This window comes from Bubalus kerabau, chromosome 13 (genome assembly GCF_029407905.1).
Source record: "Bubalus kerabau isolate K-KA32 ecotype Philippines breed swamp buffalo chromosome 13, PCC_UOA_SB_1v2, whole genome shotgun sequence".
NCBI classification, from domain to species: domain Eukaryota; kingdom Metazoa; phylum Chordata; class Mammalia; order Artiodactyla; family Bovidae; genus Bubalus; species Bubalus kerabau.
The window spans coordinates 43624481-43648687 of record NC_073636.1 but is presented as its reverse complement, the minus strand read 5'-3'; the positions used below and the strand labels follow the sequence as shown (position 1 = coordinate 43648687).

Below are 24207 nucleotides of genomic sequence, written 5' to 3'. Positions count from 1 at the left end.
TCCCATCCTCCACTAGACTATAAACTCAAGGATTTCTCATTTAGTTAATATATATTGATAAAACAATGTCTTACTAAAGAATGTTCAATAAAGTTTTGCAGAATGAATGAGTGAATGACAACCAATGAATGAATGGTAAAATATGTAAGTATTTATCAAAATGCTAAGCATGGTCAGACAATTAAGAAATTAAATAAATGAATCAGATGTGCTGCTTTACAGAAAGAAAAATATAATACTGGATTTTTTAAATCATATTTTAGCTTACCAAGATGATTATGCTAAGTTGAAAAGTATACAACATGTAGATTGAAGATTATTTGTCTTTGTAAATAATCATACACACAAATTTGTATAGGATTCTATAAGGAAAATGTACCAAAGTATTATATAATGGTGAATTACAGCTTATCTTTATTTTCTGTCATTTCTCTTTTACTTTCCAAATTTCCTGTAATTTTTTTTAATTATCAGAAAAAAAAGAGCATTCTTACTTTGAAGTTTTAATTGTTTCATAAACTGTTTATTTCACAAGGAAAGGCATTTTCAAAAGTTGAGACACTTCATTCAAGCACCTTCACCACGTACAAAAATCCTCTTCACAGCCCCAGAAGCAAGAAATTCTTGAAGAACCACAGTGAGACCTGAGAATCAATATTCTTCAATAAATGGATATTCAGGGTGACTGATACCACTGAAAGAGAAGGAGGAGGGTTCATTTATTAATTCTGTCATGTTGTCATAGAGAGCATTACTCTGAGTGCAGTCAGGATGGGCTAAAATTCAAAATCTACAAATACATCCCTCCTTCTCCCCCAACAAACACACATCAGGAGTCTGCTCCATGTGCACATGGCACCTGCACGTCCAGTCCCAACATTCACGTGTAATCGTCACTCCACAGTGACAGGTAGTTTGACTCAGGTTACAATTTTAAGAGGGCACAAGACCTGGGGCTAACTCTGGAGATCATTTCTGCCCCTTCGTGGAACTTCTGTCCCTAGATGATGAGAAGGATCATAGCAAACAAAGTAGCTGCTCTTTTTTTTGCACATCCATGGATAAGCAGATACCAAGCACCCCCAAAAATACAGACTGTCTTCATTAAGGAAATTCTAATTTATTGAAGAGATACACAGTCACCTGAATAATCATACAGCACAAAGTGGCATTGATATTTTCTTAATTTATGATGTATTAAAACATTGGTTACTCAGTAATTAGTATAACTATTGTTTTCTTTTTCTCCATGTTTCTACTTTTCTTTTTAAACTTTTCCTTTTCAATTCAATTTGTCCTTTTCAATTCAATTCATTAAAAAGTGCATTCTGAGCAATTTTAAGTGCCAGGAGCTGTGCTGCTGACCTGAGCCCACAAAGAGAAATAAGTCTAGCCATTCACAGCCTAATGAAGGAGAAGATGGAATTATACTTAAAAGTCTTTAAGGGCAGAAAAGTAAGTTTTCACCTTTTTTTTCATTTATCATGTATTTTATCAGAATTGTGATATAGTTTTACAAACAATAGGGAGAGTTTTGATAGCTTTCCCTTCAAACAAAATCTTCACTGTACCAATAATTTGCATTCCCTCCTCTCTAAACTCCCTTCCAAATTTCTCTTCTGTCTCTTCAATCCTAACATTCTCCTGCAGTAATGAGGCAGCTGGAATTCTGTTAGTGACTAAGTCAAAGGCAAGCAGGTGGGGGCTCCCCAGGGGGATGGACTTCTGCTGGACAAAGGCTAAACTGCAGTGAGTCTTCACTCAAGAAACCAGAGAGACCTAGATGATCTTACCTGAGTGTGTCCTGTTAAGGACACAGCAGTCTCTCACTGGAGAGTCAGTTAAGCTCATGATCTACTGGTAATTCAGCTTTGTGAGATAACAAGGATGAGGATGTGGGAGTTGTAATAGGGAAAAAAGATCAATGAAGAGATTAATTTGAAAAAAATGGATTGTGTCTTGGAGAAGAAATGCCCATAAGGGAGAAAATCTACCAGACCATTAGGAGATGGGGGGGAAGCAGGCCCATGTGACTTCTCAAAACTGTTGCAGGTTGGCCTTCATGGGACCTGCCTCCATAACAAAGTGTCAACAAGATGTTTTATCATTGTGTTAGGAATAACATGAATGGGGGCTTCCCAGGTGGTCAGTGATAAAGGATCCACCTGCCAAGTAGGAGACATGGGTTCAGTGATTGGCAAGATAACTTGCAGAAGAAAATGGCAAGTCACTCCAGTATTCCTGCCTAGAAATCCCATGGACCTTAGCAGGCTACAGTCCGAGGGTCCCAAGAGTTGGACACAACTAAGCAACTAAACAACAACAAAACATGAATGTAATCCAAAAAGGCTTAATCATTATACAGTTTTTATTAATATAACCTTTTTATCCTGATGTAAAAAGAATTAAACATACTCACAGGTCCCTGTAAGAATAGTGGGCTGCTGGCACTGTGCCCTCTGTGTTTACTGGGTCCCTCAGCCCTGAGAGGAGGTGCACCAGGCACAGGGATTAGGGGCACAAAGTAGTGAAATCACCATGATGTAAACTCTGAGGATTTTACTGATGGGCTGTCCTAGGTCCCAATCATTTCTGTTGGTCAGAGACAGAGCCCAGGAGGAAACCTCTGGTTTGAGGTCTTCAGGAAGACTCTGGTTGGCTTCTATGCTGGAATCAGGACTGTCTTCCTAGAATCAAGTTTTTAAAAAGCTTAGTTGCCCTACTGATCTGCCTGCTACAGGAAAAAAAAAAACATGTGTGTGAAATATCTGCAAGTCACTTACAGCAGAAATTCGTAATATCTTATATTTCTATTAATGCCATCAATTGCTTTCATGTCTTCTGGAGTCAGTTCAAAGTCAAACACCTGGAAGGAAAGACGAATCACATTACCTTTCCCACAAGAAGACGGCCTCCCCCTGGGAACTGGAGGACTTTCCAGCTGGATGAGGACAAGAGAGGGGACAGGGAAGCTGTGTCTGTCCTCAGCTTCCAGGTGAACAAGCCTGGGACCCTCTGCTGAGTTCTCACCTCTCCTTCCCACACCTCTTTCTCTGTTCACCTCACAAACATTACAGTGCATCAGTCCCTTATCTTTCTAAGTGAATCACTTCAGACAGAAAAGAAATGTACTAAAATACCCTTTTGTCTTTGAAAACTCCTGCCTTGATACCTGCATCTGAACAAACATTAGACTGCTTCACACTCCCCAACATGCCCTAAGTGTGACAGCATTGCACCGAGGCCATGTGGGGAGGAGTCTTCCTTGCGAAATGTATACCTGTGGCGGATTCATTTTGATATTTGGCAAAACTAATACAATTATGTAAAGTTTAAAAATAAAATAAAATTAAAAAAAAAAGAAAGCCTATCCAAGAATCTGATATCAAACTTACTCTTTATCTATGAATAAATCTAAAAGAAACTTTATGTAAATGCCTTTGTAGATAAAGTTAGAAAAGTTTAAACACTAAAGAACATCTAAAATATTAAAAATTCACATCATAATCATGAAATGGATAGCTCAGTTTTATAAAGAAATTTGTTTTCTCTGAAGTGATCTAGTGTTTCAATGCAACATGAATCAAAGACTGACATACATATTCTCTTGTAGAAATCAGCAAAGTGATACCAAATTTTATTTTTTTAATTTTATTTTATTTTTAAACTTTACATAACTGTATTAGTTTTGCCAAATATCAAAATGAATCTGCCACAGGTATACATGTGTTCCCCATCCTGAACCCTCCTCCCTCCTCCCTCCCCATTCCATCCCTCTGGGTCAAGAAGAACTAATAAAAAGTAGCCAAGACATTCTTCAGTTCTGTTGAGTTCAGTTGCTCAGTCGTGTCCGACTCTTTGCGACCCCATGAACCGCAGCACGCCAGGCCTCCCTGTCCATCACCAACTCCCGGAGTCCACCCAAACCCATGTCCATTGAGTCGGTGATGCCATCCAACCATCTCATCCTCTGTTGTCCCCTTCTCCTCCTGCCCTCAATCTGTCCCAGCATCAAGGTCTTTTCAAATGAGTCAGCTCTTCACATGAGCTGCCCAAAGTATTGGAGTTTCAGCTTCAGCATCAGTCCTTCCAATGAATATTCAGGACTGATTTCCTTTAGGATGAACTGGTTGAAGAATTTACCATTCTGGAAATAAGACTTATTTTACAATTTAATAACACAGTACAGAAAACCGAATAGTTAAATAGAAGAAAGAGGCCAGAAATGTACTTATAGGCTCTCTATATATGACAGAGTTTACCATGAAAATCTGTGGAAAATATGGACATGTTGTTTTTATTCAGTTGCTAAGTCATATCCAATTCTTTGTGGCACACTGGACTATGGTAAGGCAGGCTTCCCTGTTCACCACCAACACACAGAGTTTTCTCAAACTCATGTCCATTGAGTTGGTGACGCCATCCAACCATCTCATTCTCTGTAGCCTGCTTCTCCTCCTGCCCTCAGTCTTTTCCAGCATCAGGGTCTTTTCCAATGAATCAGCTCTTCACAATCAGGTAGCCAAAGTATTAGAGCTTCGGCTTCAACATCAGTCCTTCCAATGAATATTCAAGGTTGATTTCCTTTAGGATAGATTGATTTGGTATCCTTGCTGTCTTAGATTTCCATTTAATAAACAAACAAACATATATGTGACCATTTTCATATTATATTGGAAAACCAATTCTAGGTGTACTGCAGGGGCAAATTTGAATGGAAACACACAAACAATTTTTTAGGGGACTGTACACTGAAGCGACTTAGCAGCAGCAGCGGCGGCAACACTTGACCTTGACTTAGATGGACCTGTGAACTTTGGCAGAATTGATGAGTCAGTTCTGAGTCTATAAATGAAGAGTATTTTTTTTTTCCATACACTGACTATGGATCATAGTACTGTGCTGACGTGATAACCAGGTTAGTTGACCACAGTCTAGCCAAATATATATGTAAAACTAGAGGGAGAAGCATGCAGGCTCCTCTGACAAGAGTCATATCCACCTGTTAAAGCAGAACTGCTGAGATGCTCTGCACTGAGTTGCAAATGCATGAGCAAGACCAGCTAAGAGGATAGCAGCTGAGCTGAGTTGAGGCTGATTGTCAAAACACAGAATCAAGAGACACAGAAATGATCTCTGCATTAAATCCTGAAAGTGGGGAGAGTTTCTTGTATAGCTGTGACTAAGGGTACAATTATGGCCTCCTACAAATAAATCAAAAGAGAAACAACCTAGCTAAAGTTGACAAAGTCTTGAAAAGGAGCTACACAAAGAGAAACTCAAGAAGATTAAATGTATAAAAATGAAACCCTGTAATATTCAGGGAAATACAAAATAAAACCATGATGGTTTGTGGGTTAAAGATTGCTGCTATAATTTTTGTGCCCCCAAACTTCCAAATAGGAAAAGAAGTACGTCAAAGCTGTATATTGTCACCCTGATTGTTTAACTTATATTCAGAGTAGATCATGAGAAACCTGGGCTGGAAGAAGCACAAGCTGGAATCAAGATTGCTGGGAGAAATATCAATAACCTCAGATATGCAGATGACACCACCCTTATGGCAAAAAGTGAAAAAGAACTAAAGAGCCTCTTAGTGAAAGAGGAGAGTGAAAAAGCTGACTTAAAACTCAACATTCATAAAACTAAGATTATGTTATCTGGTCCCATTACTTCATGGCAAATAGATGGGGAAACAGGGGAAACAGTGGCTGACTTTATTTTGGGGGCTCCAAAATCACTGCAGATGGTGATTGCAGCCATGAAATTAAAAGATGCTTACTCCTTGGAAGGAAAGTTATGACCAACCTAGACAGCATATTAAAAAGCAGAGATATTACTTTGTCAACAAAGGTCTGTCTAGTCAAGGCTATGGTTTTTTCAGTAGTCATGTATGGATGTGACATTTGGACTATAATGAAAGCTGAGTGCTGAAGAATTGATCCCTTTGATCTGTGATGTTGGACAAGACTCTTGAGAGTCCCTTGGACTGCAAGGAGATCCAACCAGTCCATCCTAAAGGAGATCAGTCCTGGGTGTTCATTGGAAGGACTGATGTTGAAGCTGAAACTCCAATACTTTGGCCACCTGATGCAAAGAGCTGACATTTGAAAAGATCCTGATACTGGGAAAGATTGAGAGTAGGAGGAGAAGGGGACGACAGAGGATGAGATGGTTGGATGGCATCACCGACTCAATGGACATGAATTTGGGTAAATTCTGGGAGTTGGTGATGGACAGGGAGGCATGGCATGCTGTGGTTCATGGGGTCACAAAGAGTCAGACATGACTAAGCGACTGAACTGAACTGAACTGAAATTTATATGTTGATGGTGTTAGAAAAATCCCAACACATGGAGGCTGAACAACACACTGCAGAATAATCAACAAATCAAAGAAGAAATCAAAACATGCATAGAAATGAATGAAAATGAAAACACAACAACCCAAAACCTATGGAAAACTGTAAAAGCAGTGCTAGGGGGAAGGTTCATAGCAATACAGGCTTACCTCAAGAAACAAGAAAAAAGTCAAATAAATAACCTAACTCTACACCTAAAGCAACTAGAAAAGGAAGAAATGAAGAACCCCAAGGTTAGTAGAAGGAAAGAAATCTTAAAAATTAGGGCAGAAATAAATGCAAAAGAAACAAAAGAGACCATAGCAAAAATCAATAAAACCAAAAGCTGGTTCTTTGAGAAGATAAATAAAATTGACAAACCATTAGCCAGACTCATCAAGAAACAAGGAAGAAAAACCAAATCAACAAAATTAGAAAGGAAAATGGAGAGATCACAACAGACAACACAGAAATACAAAAGATCATAAGAGACTATTATCAGCAACTGTGTGCAAATAAAATGGACAACATGGAAGAAATGGACAAATTCTTAGAAAAGTACAACTTTCCAAAATTGAACCCGGAAGAAATAGAAAATCTTAACAGACCCATCACAAGCATGGAAATTGAAACTGTAATCAGAAATCTTCCAGTAAAAAAAAGCGCAGGACCAGATAGCTTCACAGCTGAATTCTACCAAAAATTTAAAGAAGAGCGAACACCTATCCTACTCAAACTCTTCCAGAAAATTGCAAAGGAAAGTAAACTTCCAAACTCATTCTATAAGGCCACCATCACCATAATACCAAAACCTGATAAAGATGCCACAAAAAAAGAAAACTACAGGCCAATATCACTGATGAACATAGATGCAAAAATCCTTAACAAAATCCTAGCAAACAGAATCCAACAACATATTTAAAAGATCATACATCATGACCAAGTGGGCTTTATCCCAGGGATGCAAAGATTCTTCAATATGCATAAATCAATCAATGTAATACACCACATTTAAAAATTGATAAATAAAAACCATATGATTATCTCAATAGATGCAGAGAAAGCCTTTGACAAAATTCAACATCCATTTATGATAAATACTCTCCAGAAAGCAGGAATAGAAAAAACAAACCTAAACATAATAAAAGATATATATGACAAACCCTCAGCAAACATTATCCTCAATGGTGAAAAATTGAAAGCATTTCCCCTAAAGTCAGGAACAAGACAAGGGTGCCCACTCTCACCACTACTATTCAACATAGTTTTGGAAGTTCTGGCCAGAGCAGTCAAAGCAGAAAATGAAATAAAAGGAATCCAGATTGGAAAAAAAGTAAAACTCTCACTGTTTGCAGATGACATGATCTTCTACATAGAAAACCCTAAAGACTCCACCAGAAAATTACTAGAGCTAATCAATGAATATAGTAAAGTTTCAGGATATAAAATTAATACACAGAAATACCTTGCCTTCCTATACACTAACAATGAGAAAACAGAATAAGAAATTAAGGAAACAATTCCATTTGCCATTGCAAAGAAAAGAATAAAATACTTAGGAATACATCGACCTAAAGAAACAAAAGATCTATATATAGAAAACTATAAAACACTGGTGAAAGAAATCAAAGAGGACACAAATAGATGGAGAAATATACCATGTTCATGGATTGGAATACTCAATATAGTGAAAATGAGTATACTACCCAAAGCAATCTATAGATTCAATGCAATCCCTATCACGCTACCAATGGTATTTTTCAGAGAAATAGAACAAATAATTTCGCAATTTGTATGGAATTACAAAAAACCTCGAATAGCCAAAGCGATCTTGAGAAAGAAGAATGGAACTGGAGGAATCAACCTGCCTGACTTCAGGCTATACTACAAAGCCACAGTCATCAAAACAGAATGAAGTAAGCCAGAAAGAAAAACACCAATACAGTATACTAAAACATATATGTAGAATTTAGAAAGAAGGTAATGATAACCCTGTATGAAAGACAGCAAAAGAGACACAGATGTATTGAACAGTCTTTTGGACTCTGTGGGAGAGGGTGAGGGTGGGATGATATGGGAGAATGGCATTAAAACATGTAAAATATCATATGTGAAATGAATCACCAGTCCAGGTTTGATGCATGATACAGAGTGATCAGGGCTGGTGCACTGGGATGACCCAGAAGGATGGGATGGGGAGGGAGGTGCGGGGGCGGGGTTCAGGATGGGGAACACATGTACACTCATTGCAGATTCAAGTCAATGTATGGCAAAACCGATACAAAATTGTAGAGTAAAATAAATTTATTTATTTAAAAAAAAAACGAAATGGAGCCTTTCAAAGGTCATGATAGTGGAGCTCTCACGAATGAGATTTTTAAATAGCATATTCATATAAGAGACTTGGGAGAGCTCTGTTGCCCCCTCCATTATATTAAGATGCAAAGAGAAACCTGTGACCTGGATGAGGGCCCTCACCTGACCACACAGGAACCCTGACTCAGATCTCCAGCTTCAAAACTGTGAGAAATAAATTTCAATTTTTCTCAGCCACTCAATCTGTGATATTTTGTTAGAGCAGTTCAATTGATCTAAAAAAATCACATAATGCAATTTCATCAACTGAGAACAAAGAAAATAAGATATCATTTGCACAAGATGATAGAATAAATGGCTGACATAACTCTGAAACTAAAATCTCTGTTTTCCGTCCAACCTGAACCCTCTCCAGCCATGCCACCTCTTCTGCTGCCACATCAGGAGGAGAAAATCACCAGGAACACACACAACACATTCATGCATGCAGAAGAACAGGTAACATGTCTTGAATCAAGGAAAGTCTTGAGAGATGGACAAAGAATGACCCTCGAGAAGGATATTCCTTAGGAGCCCTCTGCACACAGCCCCACTCATCACCTGTATGTTCTCTTTGATCCGCTTCTTGTTGTAACTCTTGGCCAGAACTACAACCCCACGTTGTATCTGGTAGCGAAGGGCAACTAGAGCTGGGGTTTGCTTGTGCTTTTTGGCAATGGTACAAAGAACTGGGTCCTCCAAGAGAACGGGCAGGTCCAGGTTCACCCTGGAAGGAAATTCAGAAATGCTGAGAAGCTGAGACTAAGTACTCAGTTTGTGAGTAGTTTTACCAAACAGACCAAGTATGTCCACTCTATACCAGTGCTTCTCAAAGTGTGGTCCATGTACTAAGAGCATCAGCATTACTGGGAATCTTGTTAGAAATACAAATTCCCAGCTTAAATGCAGACACACTGAATCAGAACCTAAACTGTGGCACCTCCCAATCTCTGTTTACAAAGTTCTCCCAGTCATTTGGATGCATGTTTGAGTGAGACCAGAACTGCCAAACTCATGGATTTTTTTTTTCCTTTTTTAATTATCATTTGTTGTTTTTCTCCATTCATAGCTCTAAAGTTTGTACAATGGCACAAAAAAAAAAAAGTAATGGAAAAAGACTGGGAAATTTTTTTTTAATTGTCACTTTTCACAGGTATTGATACAAGTTGAATAGTCCAAAATATAGAACTATTCATTTCACATTATTTATATTATACAATTTTCTATAGATGTTTACAAAAATGGTTCATATTGAAATTTGTTATCATGATAGACCTAGAAGTTACATATTATTATCCCAATTTTAGATAAAAGATATGTGAGGTTTGCTACTGCTGCTAAGTCACTTCAGTCGTGTCTGACTCTGTGTGACCCCAGAGACAACAGCCCACCAGGCTCCCCCATCCCTGGGATTCTCCAGGCAAGAACACTGGAGTGCGTTGCCATTTCCTTCTCCAATGTGAGGTTTAGACATGTACTTTTAGAAACATGTTCATAGTTGAATAAATAAGTAAATCATGATATAAGCTTGTGTCTCTGGTCTCAACTGGGGGATTATATATAAATTTTAATGCAGACATTTGTTATTGATGGGTCAACAATCTAATACAATGTAGAAAAATTGGCTGGGTGATGGGAAGATAAAAGAGAAGGATTCATTCCATCCCTCCCTGCTTATCCCCTGTGCCTATGAGTTATCTGAGTAATATATGATTTAAACTAGTTTATCAAAAATTTAATTTTAAATAAACTCCTTGTTGTCTTCATTAGGATTCAATACCATTCTTTTAGTCGTTGGGATCCCAGAGCAGCATAGGCAACAAGAACGATATCATGTGACTTGCAGAAATCCAACAGTTTCCTCTGGTTGAGATAAGGGTGACATTCCACCTGTAGAATGTCAACAGAGAAGAGTGTCAGATTATACGGAAAGGTATTATTAATGTGACATAAAACATGTAAACTGGAAATATCAACACCAAGAGAGAAATAGACAAAAGTGTGTTTATACAGTTAATTTTATGATAGACATGGATGGGAAAACCAGTCTAAGACTGAATAATCAAAAGGTGGGCTCTACATTTGAGTAAATGCTTCTGAGTAAATATTTCATGTAATGTTAGCATCACCATGAGCCTTTAAATTAACCCTCTAGCCTGGATGATTTCCATCATCTCCAGCACATTTTTCTGTTCGGTGCTCCCTGTTGAGACTCATAAATGCTGAGCCACCAAGATTTTGGATTCAGCCAACAGAACCCCACATGAACTCTTAACACCCATCTCAGCTGATTTGTCTTCTATTACTTCCCATTCCAGTTTTTTTTTAATTAATTTATTTTTTACTGACAAATGATTGCTTTACAGAATTTTGCTGGTTTCTGTCAAACTTCAACATGAATCCATTCCAGGTTTTCATGGTCTTCCTTCCTGCTTGAAGTTCGCTCCAAGCCACTTTCACCCTCCGTCTGGTCATCCTTCCATCTCAGGGAAATGCCTCCTTCCTCTAGTTCTGGATTCTACCCACAATTTGCCAGGAAATGCTCCACACCTATCTACCCAGATTTTATCAGAGATATCGTTATGGATTACATTCACAAAGTCCAGACAGAGGCTCTGCTCTCTAGAATCCTTTGACCCACAAAGGTCAGATGAACAGGAGGAGAGGACAGACAGACATCAGGCTCCAGGGCAGAAGGAGGTTGTGAAGAGCAGGAGGGAGAGGAGCTGAGCTGCTCACCTGGTTGCAGACGGGCTTGTACTTGAGCCCCGGCTTGTTCAGGATCTTCTCCAGCTGCTTGTGGTTGAAGTTGGACACCCCGATGGACTTGGTCAGCCCTGCGTCCTTACACTTCTCCAGGGCCTGGGGATGGATGGGTGCTGAAAATTCACTTGGAATGGGCAATAGAACAAGAATAAAAGCTGAAAAAAAATCTGTAAAAAGTGTCATCCAGAAGAATTAGCATTGATTATCAAGAAGGAAAGAGGGGAAGCATGGCATGACACAAAAAGAAGAATTGCCGTCTCCTCCTTGGAAAACCCTGGAGAACACATATCACATGGAAGAAAATAGATATCTGTCTCACTGTCCCAGATTCTCCTCCTCTGTTCCTCTCTGTGAACATTTCAGCAATGGTTTCCTCCCCACAACCCCAGCATCACATCCCTCAGAGTTCATGAACTGCTGAGTCTGATGGCCCACAGCCCAATCTCACAGGCAGAAGAATTGATGGAGGTTTCCCCTCTCCTGGCTCCTCCTTTAACTCTCTACTCTTGGAACTCACCTCCCATGTGTGACAGAGATCCACTGAGTCAGGTATCAGTTTTCCATTTTCATCTTTTGGGTATAATTCCTCCCCTGGCTGGAATAGAAGTAGTCATTTTAGACATGTCACAAAATAATTTCTCCACATTTAGCAAGGCTTCCGGGTATCTGGGATTAAACCTACATGAGGTAGGTTTACAACTTTCTAGATACTAATATTTGCAAAGTGATTGCATATGGAGATGTAAGCAAGGTCTTTGGGATGGAGGCTTATTCTACTTTTTTACAGTCAATATATGTTGTAATAAGTACAATTTTCCTAGGTCCTAAAAAGGACTTCAAGTGACTTCTGTGAATTTTGTCTGTTCTTGTACTTCCCTCTTTTGAAATATCTCTGATCTGAGAATGGCAGTAAGTTACATGGCTTTATTTCCAGAATAAAAGTTTCAACCTTGACCTGGGCTAGATAATCAGATTTCCTTTTCCCTCTGAGCATCAGATGCCCTAGAGCAGGCACATGAACCAGCAAGACTCTCCTTAAGTTGGTACAGATTGTGGAAGATCAAGGTCTCAAAGATCAATGGTCTTTGAGACCATTGTGGAACATCAAGGGTCTCAAATGTTCATGGCCATGGACCTTGAGCTGCCCCAAGGTCATATTTGCCATCAGTGGAAAATTTTCAGGAAAAAATAAGCAAACCTGAGTAACATCCTGATAAGGCATAGAAATTAGTAGAAATTAGGAGACATTTCTGAAGAGTACTGCAAATCCCCAATCTGTCTGTGGCTATGACTTGTCATCTACATAGTCCACTAAGCTATTGTGCATCAGATGGTTTGAGCTGTTTTTTGTAACTTGAAATCAAAAGTCCTCAGTAAACCATTCTTAGCAGCCAAGTGCAGTCTACAAACCTCATCATGAAGTCAGGCAAGAGAGGAGGCAATCTCTCCCAAGTCCTTGTAAAGGAACAAAGTTTAGATGCACCCAGAGGGAGCACCACCAAATACGCTCAATTTGAAAGGGTGAAAGACAAGAGAAACTCATCATGTTCAATGTAAGGCAGTGTCATGCTCACCACGGCTGCACCAAACTCTTGGTTCATGAAATCCCCAGGGACCCAGGAGTCATATTCAGGACTGTGTGCAGAACTGGCCTGCTTCTACTTCCTCAAGTTTTTCTGGCAGAGACTCTCAGATTATTAACTCCTTTCTCTGGGAGGCACGTAAGGGATTCAAAGAAATTCAGTAAAAAGATGATCACAAATTATTGTTTGGGAGATTCTACTCTAGTGTAATCGTCCCTTCAACCTACTAAGACAAATCTTAATTCAACCATCCATGCAAGTTGATGCACATTCTAACACAAGAAATAAAATTGATGTGATCACACATATTTCCAACCTTCACAGGCAGTGGAAAATGAATAATATAGAGATCGACATAGTCCAGCTGAAGAGTTTTCAGTGACTTTTCCAAGGCTGGTCGGACCAACTCTTGTCGAAGGGAAGTTAACCAAAGCTGTAGAGATTAAAGAATGGGAGTTTTATTAATAATACTTCAGATTTTTTTTTACCTTAGTGTGAGGCTTGTGGGATATTACTTCCCTGACCAAGGATCAAATCTGGGCTCATGGCATTAAAGCACCAAGTCTTAACCACCAGGGAATTGTAATACTTTAGGAATTTACCAATAAGCATAGATCACCAAACAAATGATCCTATTATATAATTGTCACCTTCGCACAATCACTTTCATAAATGTTCACACACAACATGCATAGTACCTTTGAAGTGTAGAATATGTCTTCTCTCTTCACAGTGCCATCTGCAATCTTGCTTCGAATGGCCTGGCCAACTTGCTCCTCATTTTGGTACACATGAGCACAGTCAATATGGCGGAACCCAACCTCTATAGCAAATTGGGTAACTTCCTGAGAGTCACTCTTAGCAGTCTACATAAACAAAAATGTTGAATACCCACATGATTAAGAGATTGCTAAGGTACAAGCTTTGATCTTCCCAAGGATTGACTTTGCTCTGTGCCTTTGGTTAGTTCTATATGTGTGGTGATGAACCCATGATAGTTTCCCTGAACATTCCTGGTGAGTTATTCCATGGACACCCAGGAACCCTTCAACCCCAGGCAACTAGTGGTTGATTGCTGACCTGAGAGGACCCAAGAATACCTCCAGGTTCAGTGATTTGCTGTTAGAAGCCAAAAGACTCATTAAGTTATAGTCATGAGTAGCATTTATACTGTGAGATGTATACTTATATACAAAGATATAAGGTGCCTGGTAAAAGCAGCAAGAAACCAAGTGAAAGCATTTGAGACTTCTGTCTACCAGTGAAACCACACAGACTGCACCAAATAAAACTGTATCTATTCAAAGTGTACAAAGTGATGTTCTCATATAAGAATCCATAGTTAATAATCACCACAATCAAGCTAGGTAACAGATCCATCACCTCCCATAGCTAACTATTAAGGTTGTTTGTAAGAAGACTTAAAATCTAATCTAACAAAATCTCAAGTTATAGCACATTATCTTTAACTATAGTCACTGTGCTATACATCAGTTGTTCAGGCTTATTCATCCTATAACTGAAGGTCTATACCATTGACCAACATCTTTGCATTTTTCCCAGCCTTGACTCCAGCTTCTGGTCACCATTTCCCTATTCTCTGCTTCTATAACTTCCACTTTTAGAGAATCCACCTATAAAGATATCATGTAGTATTTATCTTTCTATTTCTGGCTTATTTCACTTAGCTTAATGTTCTCCCAGTTCATCTGTGTGGTTACAAATGGCAAGATTATTTTGTTTATAATGCTGAATAAATGTTCCATTTCTTTTTTTTTTTTAAGAAAGTATTGCTTTATTTGAGAAACTTACTTCCAAATTACTTTTATGTATTTTTAAAAGTCATAAAGAGCATCCAAGAGAAAAACATATACAGTTTCCATAGGAATAAGGACAAAAAAATGGGGTTGATGACTGCCCCAAACGATATTTCCTAAAGGAAAAAAAATGTAATATTTAACTTCTCTTTTTTTGAGGCAGGGTAAGTGAACTACACACATCATAAATAAAATTTTCTTACTTTACAAGGAGGAAGGACTGTGATCCTGTTTTTGATGCATATGAAATACAAAAATCCACTGTTCTGATCACGATGAGGGAAAAAAAAAAACATCATTCTTCAACACTTCCGTTCATGCAATGAAATCCAAAGGTCTGTTGAATCCACCTTATGGATTCATGTACTGCCTATACTTTCTCTTCTGAGACACATTTATGGCGTAGGCATTTACAGAGCCATCCACCTTTTTCCCTTTTGTGGAGTCAAAGGAGGCAAATCCCATTAACTTCATCATTTCTATTTCTTCCTCTGTTTTGCCCTCTAAGTCTTTCTCAGTTATCTGACGTTCTTTGCTCTTTGTTTCTTTCTTTTCCTCATCTCTTCTTTCTTTCAGTCGAGAAGGGAAGATGTGGATCTATGTGGTCTTGGAGACCTGGAACGCCTTCTGGGTGGGGAGCGAGAGCGGCTTCTTCTCTGATCTTGCTCCCGGAACCGGGACCTTTCTCGGCGCCTGTGTTCTCTTTCCCGAGATGTGGACCCGGACCCCCTCCGCTCCCTCCGTGGGGCGCGGCTGAGGCTACGACCCATTTGGAATCCTTCTCCAGTACAAGTCCTCCGTTTCTTTTTATGTGATTCAGAATCTTTCCTATTTCAAGGAGATACATATTTGGTCTAACTTCCCTCTGTTGTGTCTGCTCCTGGTTTTTCTTAAATGCTCGGACATTTGGGGATGTACTGAGCCATGAACCAGTGAATTTCATTGACAGCCTGGACCCTTCCTCACCCTCACCCCCTGAGTACTACAAAGTCCTGTCTTCTGTTTGCAAAATGTCTCTGGATATTTCTATCTGTTTTATATATGAAAAAGGTGAGACTCAAAGTTTAAGGACCAGTCCCTTGTGACAAATACATGCTCTAAAGACAAGACGGACAGCCAACTTTCTGCCTTCCAGTCTAAAGACTTGTCCACTAGCCCCACTTATGCCCAGGCACTTCAGACTATACTTTAATAAAAACACACAATGAAACCCAAGAACACATTGCAAAACCTGGCTTGTAAGATTGTAGTTTATCCCCTCAGTAATATCCCTTCACTTATATCCTCCTCCCACTCAAATGATATTATAGTTCCCATCAGAAGAAGTTTCCAAGTAGAAAGAGAAGTACAGGGAAAAATATAGCTGGAGTGTTTCTGCCCTGGAACTGAGCAGATATCCCACAGTAGAAAAGCAATTCTCTCCCATTATTTTTCAGTCACCTCATCTTCAGGACCTTCCACCTCAAATGCTTCTCTGGATCATGTCTTTTTGGAAGAAGGAAAGTGTTCTGGAACTAATGAAATATACAGAGAAACCCCACCATTGCAATCCCCCTCAAAACAAAGCAGCTGACAGTCAGTGATCTTGATGGCCAAGTCTCACCTCTTCTGCCAAACTGGGAAAGAGATGGAAACTGGAGGGGAACCCAGAGTAATATGCAGGTGAGCACAGCCTCAGACCTTGATGCAGAGTGGAGACTGGATGCTCTCTCCTCTTTCATAGGGCATGGTTCTAGCCTGGTTAATGATCCAGATGACCCTCCTAGTGTCACATGGGGACTCAAGACTTGAGACCCCACATCCCTTTCACTCATGTTACATCCACTATTTTTTATACCTCAACCCCAAACTACTACTCTTACCTCTGGAGGTGCATAGGTTCCAAATCCCAGGACAGGAATGAAGTGGCCATCATTAAGCTTCACTTGCCTTTTAGGATCCATTGCCTGTTTCTCCTCTGAGTAAGAAGACTGATTTTTTCTTCTTCTTCCCTCACAGTTATAAATAACAGGAAGGTAACACCCAGCTGCAGGATCCAATGTTAGCTGATATGTTGTAGGAGGAGCATGACTAAACCAGTACCCATAGAGTAAGAAGAGAACTGAAATCAGTTAACTTGTTTGATTTTTTTAATCAATATAATCTTAAGTATCAAATAATGATAAGATGTGCTAAACAATTATTAATCATTAGTTGCACAAGAAACTCTACACAGTAATCTTTTTTATTTTTCTATTATGAAGCCAATCTCAATCAAACAACAATTGAAACAACTTCCTTACAGTACAAACACACTCACATACAAAAGTGTTTAATAAAGAGTTTTCAAAATGCTGTCCCTTAATAAAGAATTAAAACTTCAAAAGAACATAAATTTCCTTTTACATATTTCCCACCAGCAAAATTATTTTGCTACAGATCTTACAGTGGTGACATCCTGAACAGGATAACAGAACCAGACATTTGGCAAAGTCCTTATTGGAGGTGAACTCTTAATAGCTTTAGGACACCATATGCAATGTGCAAACAGACTTCAAGTGCTTATACCTTGTCCTTAGTTATATAACTTTTAGAGTACTCTCATAATGTAACTGATACATATTTTATATGTTTCACTTAACTTACTATCTTATTCAGCATTACTCATAAAAGAATAACCTATAAACAACTTAAATTATAACAAATTCAGGAAGAGTAGGGGAAATTATCATGCAATGCTACATGGTTATATTGTGAAGTCAAAAGTTTAATATGTACTATGATGCCAGCAAAGTGGTAAGCTAGGAAGACTAAATTCTCCCAAGGAAAGATGAAAAAAGAGAGAGAACGCAGCTGAAAAACCTCATAGGAGTTCTGGAAAACAGTCAAACAAAATCAACAGCAACAAAGTAGTAGTAGCAAACAGGCAATTAGTAAAAATTCAGAACAGAGTGTGACAAGGAGTTTCATTGTGCATCACTCACCTGTACCCTCCTCCTGTCTGGAGCAGTGCAGTCTTGATCAGCTCCCAGTTGCCTCCCTCAAACCAAAGTGATCACAGAAAACCTGTGTGCAATGTTCCAACCTACTTGGGGGCTGTTTGGAGATTGCTGTCTGTTCCACTTAACTCTAAACTTAAACTGAAGAGCAGCTAGAGGGGCTATTACAGCTGCAAGGGGACTATATATATATGGAGTGAGTGTTAGTTGCTCTGTCATGTCTGACTCTTTGTGACCCTGTGTTCAATAGCCCACCAGGCTCCTCTGTCCATGGAATTCTCCAGGCAAGAATGCTGGAGTGGGTTGCCAGTCCCTTCTCCAGGGGATCCTGCCGACCCAGGGATTGAACCCAGGTTTCCTGCATTATAGGCAGATTCTCTACCATCTAAGCCACCAGGGAAGCCCATGTATATATATATATATAGCCAAGCACAAAGGAATATGGGGGAGACATAGACTAGACCAAGTATTAATAAAACCCTGAGTAGAACTGGGGTGTGGATTTGGGTGGGGAGGAACATAGAGCATTCAAAAACAGTCATAAATACACCAGAATCAGAAAGCCGCCCACAGGCCAGGCAAGATGCTGACTCAGAAATGAACTGAGACCCCTCAGTTTTCCTGTTGGGCTAAAACCAGGACTAGGAAACGCCCTGATGCTGGGAGGGATTAGGGGTAGGAGGAGAGGGGACGACTAAAGATGAGATGGCTGGATGGCATCACTGACTCAATGCACATGAGTCTGAGTGAACTCCAGGAGTTGGTGATGGACAGGGAGGCCTGGCATGCTGCAGTTCATGGGGTCGCAAAGAGTCAGACACGACTGAGTGACTGAATTGAACTGAACTGAACTGAGGAGCATACCAAGCAAACTAATGAAGGAAAATCATCACAAGGAACAAATCTACCAAGAGTATTTGCCTTGTTTGTTAAACAAGTTGTTTAAAGTACCCAACTATGAACACATTCACAAAGGAACACACACAGGAACACACGCACATATGGATGGGGCAGGGCAACCATCAGAGAGGGGCCAGAGAAGCAGAGTCTGGAGCTCTGACCAGTGTGCCAGGGTTGCACCACATGCATGGCCATCCATGCCAGGGGCTGCTCCAGCACACCTTCCTCCAGCTCTGCTCCCCTCTTGGGCATAGGTGCCAGTATCAGGGATGGAGAGGGGGGTGCACAATTACAAGGGGTGGAACTAAGTTGAGGCCAACCTTCATGGCTTCTGCTCCAGCCCCTTGAGACCTACCTGGCCCAGTAGGGTTGGGACAGTCAGCGAGCACAGGAGAAGCCTTTGCTCACACTGGGCTCTGGTTCTTGCCTCCCCTACCCTGTCCCACTGCAAAGAGTTGACTCATTGGAAAAGACTGATGCTGGGAGGGATTGGGGGCAGGAGGAGAAGGGGACAACAGAGGATGAGATGGCTGGATGGCATCACTGACTCAATGGACGTGAGTCTTAGTGAACTCCAGGAGTTTGTGATGGACAGGGAGGCCTGGCGTGCTGCAATTCATGGGGTCGCAAAGAGTCGGATACGACTGAGCGACTGAACTGAACTGAACTGAACTGAAGGCCCACTAGACTTCACACTCCAGGATGTCTGGCTGGAGGTGAGTGACCACACCATAGTGGTTATCTGGATCATTGACATTTGTGGTTAATTCTTCTGTGTATTCTTGCCATCTGTTCTTAATCTCTTCTGCTTCTTTTAGATCCATACTGTTTCTGTCCTTTACTGTGCCCACCTTTGCATGACATTTTCCCTTGGTATCTCTAATTTTCTAAAGATATCTTTAGTCTTTCTCACTCTATTGTTTCAGTCTATCTCTTTGCATTGTTCACTTATGAAGGTGTTCTTATCTCTCTTTGTTAGTCTTCAGAACTCTGCATTCAGCTGCCTATATATTTCCCTTTCTCCTTTGCCCTTTCACTTCTCTTCTTTTCTCAGGTATCTGTAAGGCTTTCTCAGACAGCCGTTTTGTCTTCTTGCATTTCTTTTACTTGGGGATGGTGTCAGTCACTGCCTACTGTACAATGTTATGAACCTCCATCCACAATTCTTTAGGCACTCTGTATCAGATCTAATCTCTTGAATATATTTGTCACTTCCATTGTATAACCATTTGATTTAGGTCATACCTGAATGGCCTTCACAACAAACTGTGGATAATTCTTCAAGAGATGGGAATACCAGGCCACCTGACCTACCTCTTGAGAAATCTGTATGCAGGACAACAAGCAACAGTTAGAACTGGACATGGAACAACGGACAGGTTCCAAATTGGGAAAGGAGTACATCAAGGCTGTATATTGTCACCCTGCTTATTTAACTTATATGTAGAGTACATCATGAAAAATGCTGGGCTGGATGAAGCACAAGCTGAAATCAGGATTGCTGGGAGAAATAGCAATGACCTCAGATATGCAGATAACACAACCATTATGGCAGAAAATGAAGAACTAAAGAGCCTCTTGATGAAAGTGAAAGAGGAGAGTGAAAAAGTTGGTTTAAAGCTCAACATTCAGAAAACTAAGATCATGGCATCTGGTCCCATCACTTCATGGCCAATAGATGGGGAAACAATGGAAACAGTGAGAGACTTTATTTGGGGGGGCTCCAAAATCACTGCAGATGGTGACTGCAGCCATGAAATTAAAAGATCCTTGGAAGAAAAGCTATGACAAACCTAGATAGCATATTAAAAAGCAGAGACATTACTTTGCCAACAAAAGGCCATCTAGTCAAAGCTATGGTTTTTCCAGTAGTCATGTATCGATGTGAGAGTTGGACTTTAAAGGCAGCTGAGCACTGAAGAATTGATGCTTTTGAACTGTGGTGTTGGAGAACACTCTTGAGAATCTCTTGGACTGCAAGGAGATCCAACCAGTCCATCCTAAAGGAAACCAGTAGTGAATACTCATTGGAAGGACTGATTCTGAAGCTGAAACTCCAATAATTTGGCCACCTGATGTGAAGAACTGACTCATTGGAAAAAGCCCTGATTCTGTGAAAGACTGAAGGAGAGAGGAGAAGGGGACGACATAGGATGAGACGGTTGGATGGAATCCCCAACTCGAGGGACATGAGTTTGAGTAAGCTCCAAGACTTGGTGATGGTCAGGAAAGCCTGGTGTGCTGCAGTCCATGGGGTCACAAAGAGTCAGACAGACAGACCAACTGAACTGAATTGACCTGAATTGCCTAGTTGCTTTCCCTAGTACAGGGAGGAACCAGACTCCCACGCATTAGCAGAAAATTGGATAAAAGATTTACTGAACATGGCCCTGCCCACCAGAGCAAGACTCAGTTTTCCCCACAGCCAGTCCCTCCCATCAGGTAGCTTGCACAAGCCGCTTATCCTCATCCATCACAGGGCAGAAAGAAGGAGCAAGAATCTCAGTGCTATGGCCTCCAGAATGAAAACCGCAATCACAGAAAACTAACCAAAATAATCAGATGGATCAAAGCCTTGTGTAACTCCAGTAACTATCAGTTCAGTTCAGTCGCTCAGTCTATAAGTCATGCCATTCACCCATGATGGACAGGTCCTAGTAGAGAGTTCTGATAAAATGTGGTTCACTGGAGAAGGGAATGGCAAACCATTTAGCATTCTTGTCTTGAGAACCCCATTAACAGTATGAAAAGGCAAAAAGATATGACACTGAAAAATGAGTACCCTAGGTTAGTAGGTGCACAACATGCTATTAAGGAAGAATAGAAATATACCAGCAGAAAGAAAGAAGAGGATGAGCCAACACAGAACAACACCCAGTTGTGGGTGTGTCTAGTGGTAAAAGTAAAGTCTGATGCTTTAAAGAACGATATTGCATAGGAACCTGGGATGTTAGGTCCATGAATCAAGGTAAATTGAATATGGTCAAACAGGAGATGGCAAGAGTAAAGATCAACATTTTAGGAATCAGTGAACTAAAATGGGCTGGAATGGACAATTTTAATTCAGATGACCATTATATCTACTACTGTGGGCAAGAATCCCTTAGAAGAATTGGAGTAGCCCTCATTGTCAAGAGAACAGTCTGAAATGCAGTACATGGGTGCAATCTCAAAATCAGCAGAAGGATCTCAGCTCATTTCCAAAACAAATCATTCAGTATCACAATAATCCAAGTCTATGCCCCAACTTCAAATTCCAAAGAAGCTGAAGTTGAATGGTTCTGTAAAGACCTATAAGACCTTCTAGATCCAACACCAAAAAAAATAAATAAAAGATGTCCTTTTCATCATAAAGGACTGTGAAGCAAAAGTAAGAAGTCAAGAGATACCAGAAGTAACAGGCAAGTTTGGCCTTGGAGTACAAATGAAGCAGGGCAAAGACTAAACAGAGTATTACAAAGAGAATGCTCTGGTTTTAGCAAATACCCTCTTCCAACAACACAAGACCTGGTCTTTAGGAGTTGGAAAAGGCAAGAAAACAGATTTTCCCCTACAACCTGCAGAAAAGAAGGCACGTCTGCTGACACTTCAGTTTTAGCCCATGTAACCAGATTTTGAATTTCTGACCTTCAGAAATATAAAATAATACATTTTTTTGTTTCCATCCACAAAGGTTTTGGTCATTTGTTATAGCAGCAACAGTAACTAATACAAATGTGGTTCAAGTCAGCCCCACCTCCATCCACTGCATCATAGGTTTTCCTCTCTCTGCTGGACTGTTCCTCTGACCTCAGAGGCAGGCAGTCATCTGCCGCATCAGGGAAACTTGTCTCTTGATTCCACTTTTCTCCTCAGAGACTGTGCAATTCTGTGGTCGTCATTACAGCAAAGTCTTTGACGACTGTGTATACTCTGCTTCTCACTGGTCTCTTGCACCATTTCTTGAACCCATTCTCCTCAAGGTTTGCATTCACCACTCTATCAAAGCTGCACTTGACCTTGCCAAGATTAACTGCCCAATCCAGTGGTCAGTTTCAGTCTTCCCTGATTTGTCCCCTTGTTAGCATTGGTCTCTTTTTTCTTCCAAACATCTGCTTCACATGCCTTCTAAGAACAACCCCTCCTTCCTCACTCACCAATCCTTCTCAGTCTCTTTTGCAGGTTCCTCCATATTTTTTTTTTAAATCACCTTCTTAATGCTGGGTTCTCATGAAGCTTAACTTCCCTATCTACACCACTCACTGTATAACATAATATCTCTGATTATCCTTTAAGAGGCAACTAAAATTAACAAACCACAAGTTAAATATTTTATCTTAACCTTTTCTCTGGTAGAATTCTATGTCCAACTCTATGCATGCATCTTCACTTGGGTACCTAAAGGCATCTCAAAGATACATGTCTATAATTGAACTCCTAATCTTCCCACAAAAGTGCGCTCCCCCACATCGTCTCCATCTGAGAAAATGGCATCTCCATCTCCTGTCCCTTAGCCACAAACACCTGGAGTCAACTTTGATTCCCCTTTTCCTTTAACTGTATGTCCAACATGTAAGACAGTCTAATTCATGCTGCCCTTAAAATAAATCCCTATTCTAACAACTCTGACCATATTTACTGCTCCTTCTGTGGTCCAAGCCAACATCATCTCTCACCTAAATTCCTGTAGAGTCCTAAATGAGGGCTATTCTTTCTCTTTTCTTCTCAACATAACAACCAGGTTGTTTTTTTTAACTCATGTCTGTTCCTGTAACTATTCTGCTCAAAACACAAAATATCATTCTCCATTTCTCTCACAGTAAAGTCCTTTTACATGCCTATGTGACACAGATCCACTGGCTCTCTGGTCAACTCCTGTCTTCTTTCCTCACTAAACTCCACCCACATCAGCTGACTTGCTGGCCCTTAAATGTTATGTGAACACTCTTCCTTCCTGAATTTAGTGTTTTGTGTTCCAGAGAAATGAAGGGAGCCATAATCTCTCTTTCAAGGCTGCTTCTTGTACAATTGAAAAGCTGTGTGGGATGTAGGACAGTTGGTGTTTCTGCCTAACAGATGTACAGAAATGCAAAAGACTGTGCAGAATTTTCTCAACAGGCACTTACCCATTTCTAACAGCTAAATTCTCCTGATTTCATTTACTGTCTTCTCCTCCACTAGACTATAAACTCAAGAATTTCTCATTTTAAAAGAAAAATAATTTCTCATTTTAATTAACATTTATTGATAAAACAATGTATTACTAAAGAACGTTCAGTAAAGTTTTGCTGAATGAGAGTAAATGGCAACTAATGAAATACTAGGAGAATATACAAGAACTCATCAAAATGCTAAGCATGGGCAGACAATTGAGAAATTAAATAAATGAGTAACGTGTGCTGCTTTACAATAAAAAATATAATATTGGATTTTTTAAATCATATTTTTAGCTTACCAAGATAATTATGCTGTTAAAAAATAAATATACA

The 24207-nt window shown here is 39.9% G+C and overlaps 1 protein-coding gene and 1 pseudogene across 3 annotated transcripts; both read right to left on the bottom strand.

Moving 5' to 3' along the window:
- Nucleotides 1-400: 400 nt before the first annotated feature.
- On the bottom strand, nt 401-16847 carry LOC129625608 (dihydrodiol dehydrogenase 3-like). 3 transcript variants are annotated; one of them, XM_055544156.1, is made up of 9 exons: nt 16724-16847; nt 13743-13910; nt 13361-13477; nt 11979-12056; nt 11435-11557; nt 10476-10585; nt 9257-9422; nt 2784-2866; nt 410-694 (listed from the first exon to the last, which is right to left on the bottom strand). In XM_055544156.1, exons 1-9 carry the CDS (start codon nt 16802-16804, stop codon nt 652-654), a joined length of 969 nt encoding a protein of 322 aa, XP_055400131.1. In that variant the 5' UTR covers nt 16805-16847; the 3' UTR covers nt 410-651. The 3 variants fall into 3 exon arrangements, with proteins under 3 accessions (XP_055400133.1, XP_055400131.1, XP_055400132.1); XM_055544158.1 differs by lacking the exon at nt 2784-2866 and having other exon boundaries at nt 401-694; XM_055544157.1 differs by lacking the exons at nt 410-694; nt 2784-2866 and adding an exon at nt 3761-4814.
- Nucleotides 15177-15646, bottom strand: LOC129625609 (U4/U6.U5 small nuclear ribonucleoprotein 27 kDa protein-like; annotated as a pseudogene).
- Nucleotides 16848-24207: the final 7360 nt, after the last annotated feature.

Bases quoted from the DNA above. Each gene is read 5' to 3' on its own strand.
- LOC129625608 (XM_055544156.1), bottom strand. From the start codon at position 16,804: ATGGATCCTAAAAGGCAAGTGAAGCTTAATGATGGCCACTTCATTCCT. The intron at 13,911-16,723 runs GTAAGAGTAGTA...TTGTTTATGTAG, and splicing joins GAACCTATGCACCTCCAGAG to ACTGCTAAGAGTGACTCTCA. The intron at 11,558-11,978 runs GTGAGTTCCAAG...ATCCATCCCCAG, and splicing joins ATCTCTGTCACACATGGGAG to GCCCTGGAGAAGTGTAAGGA.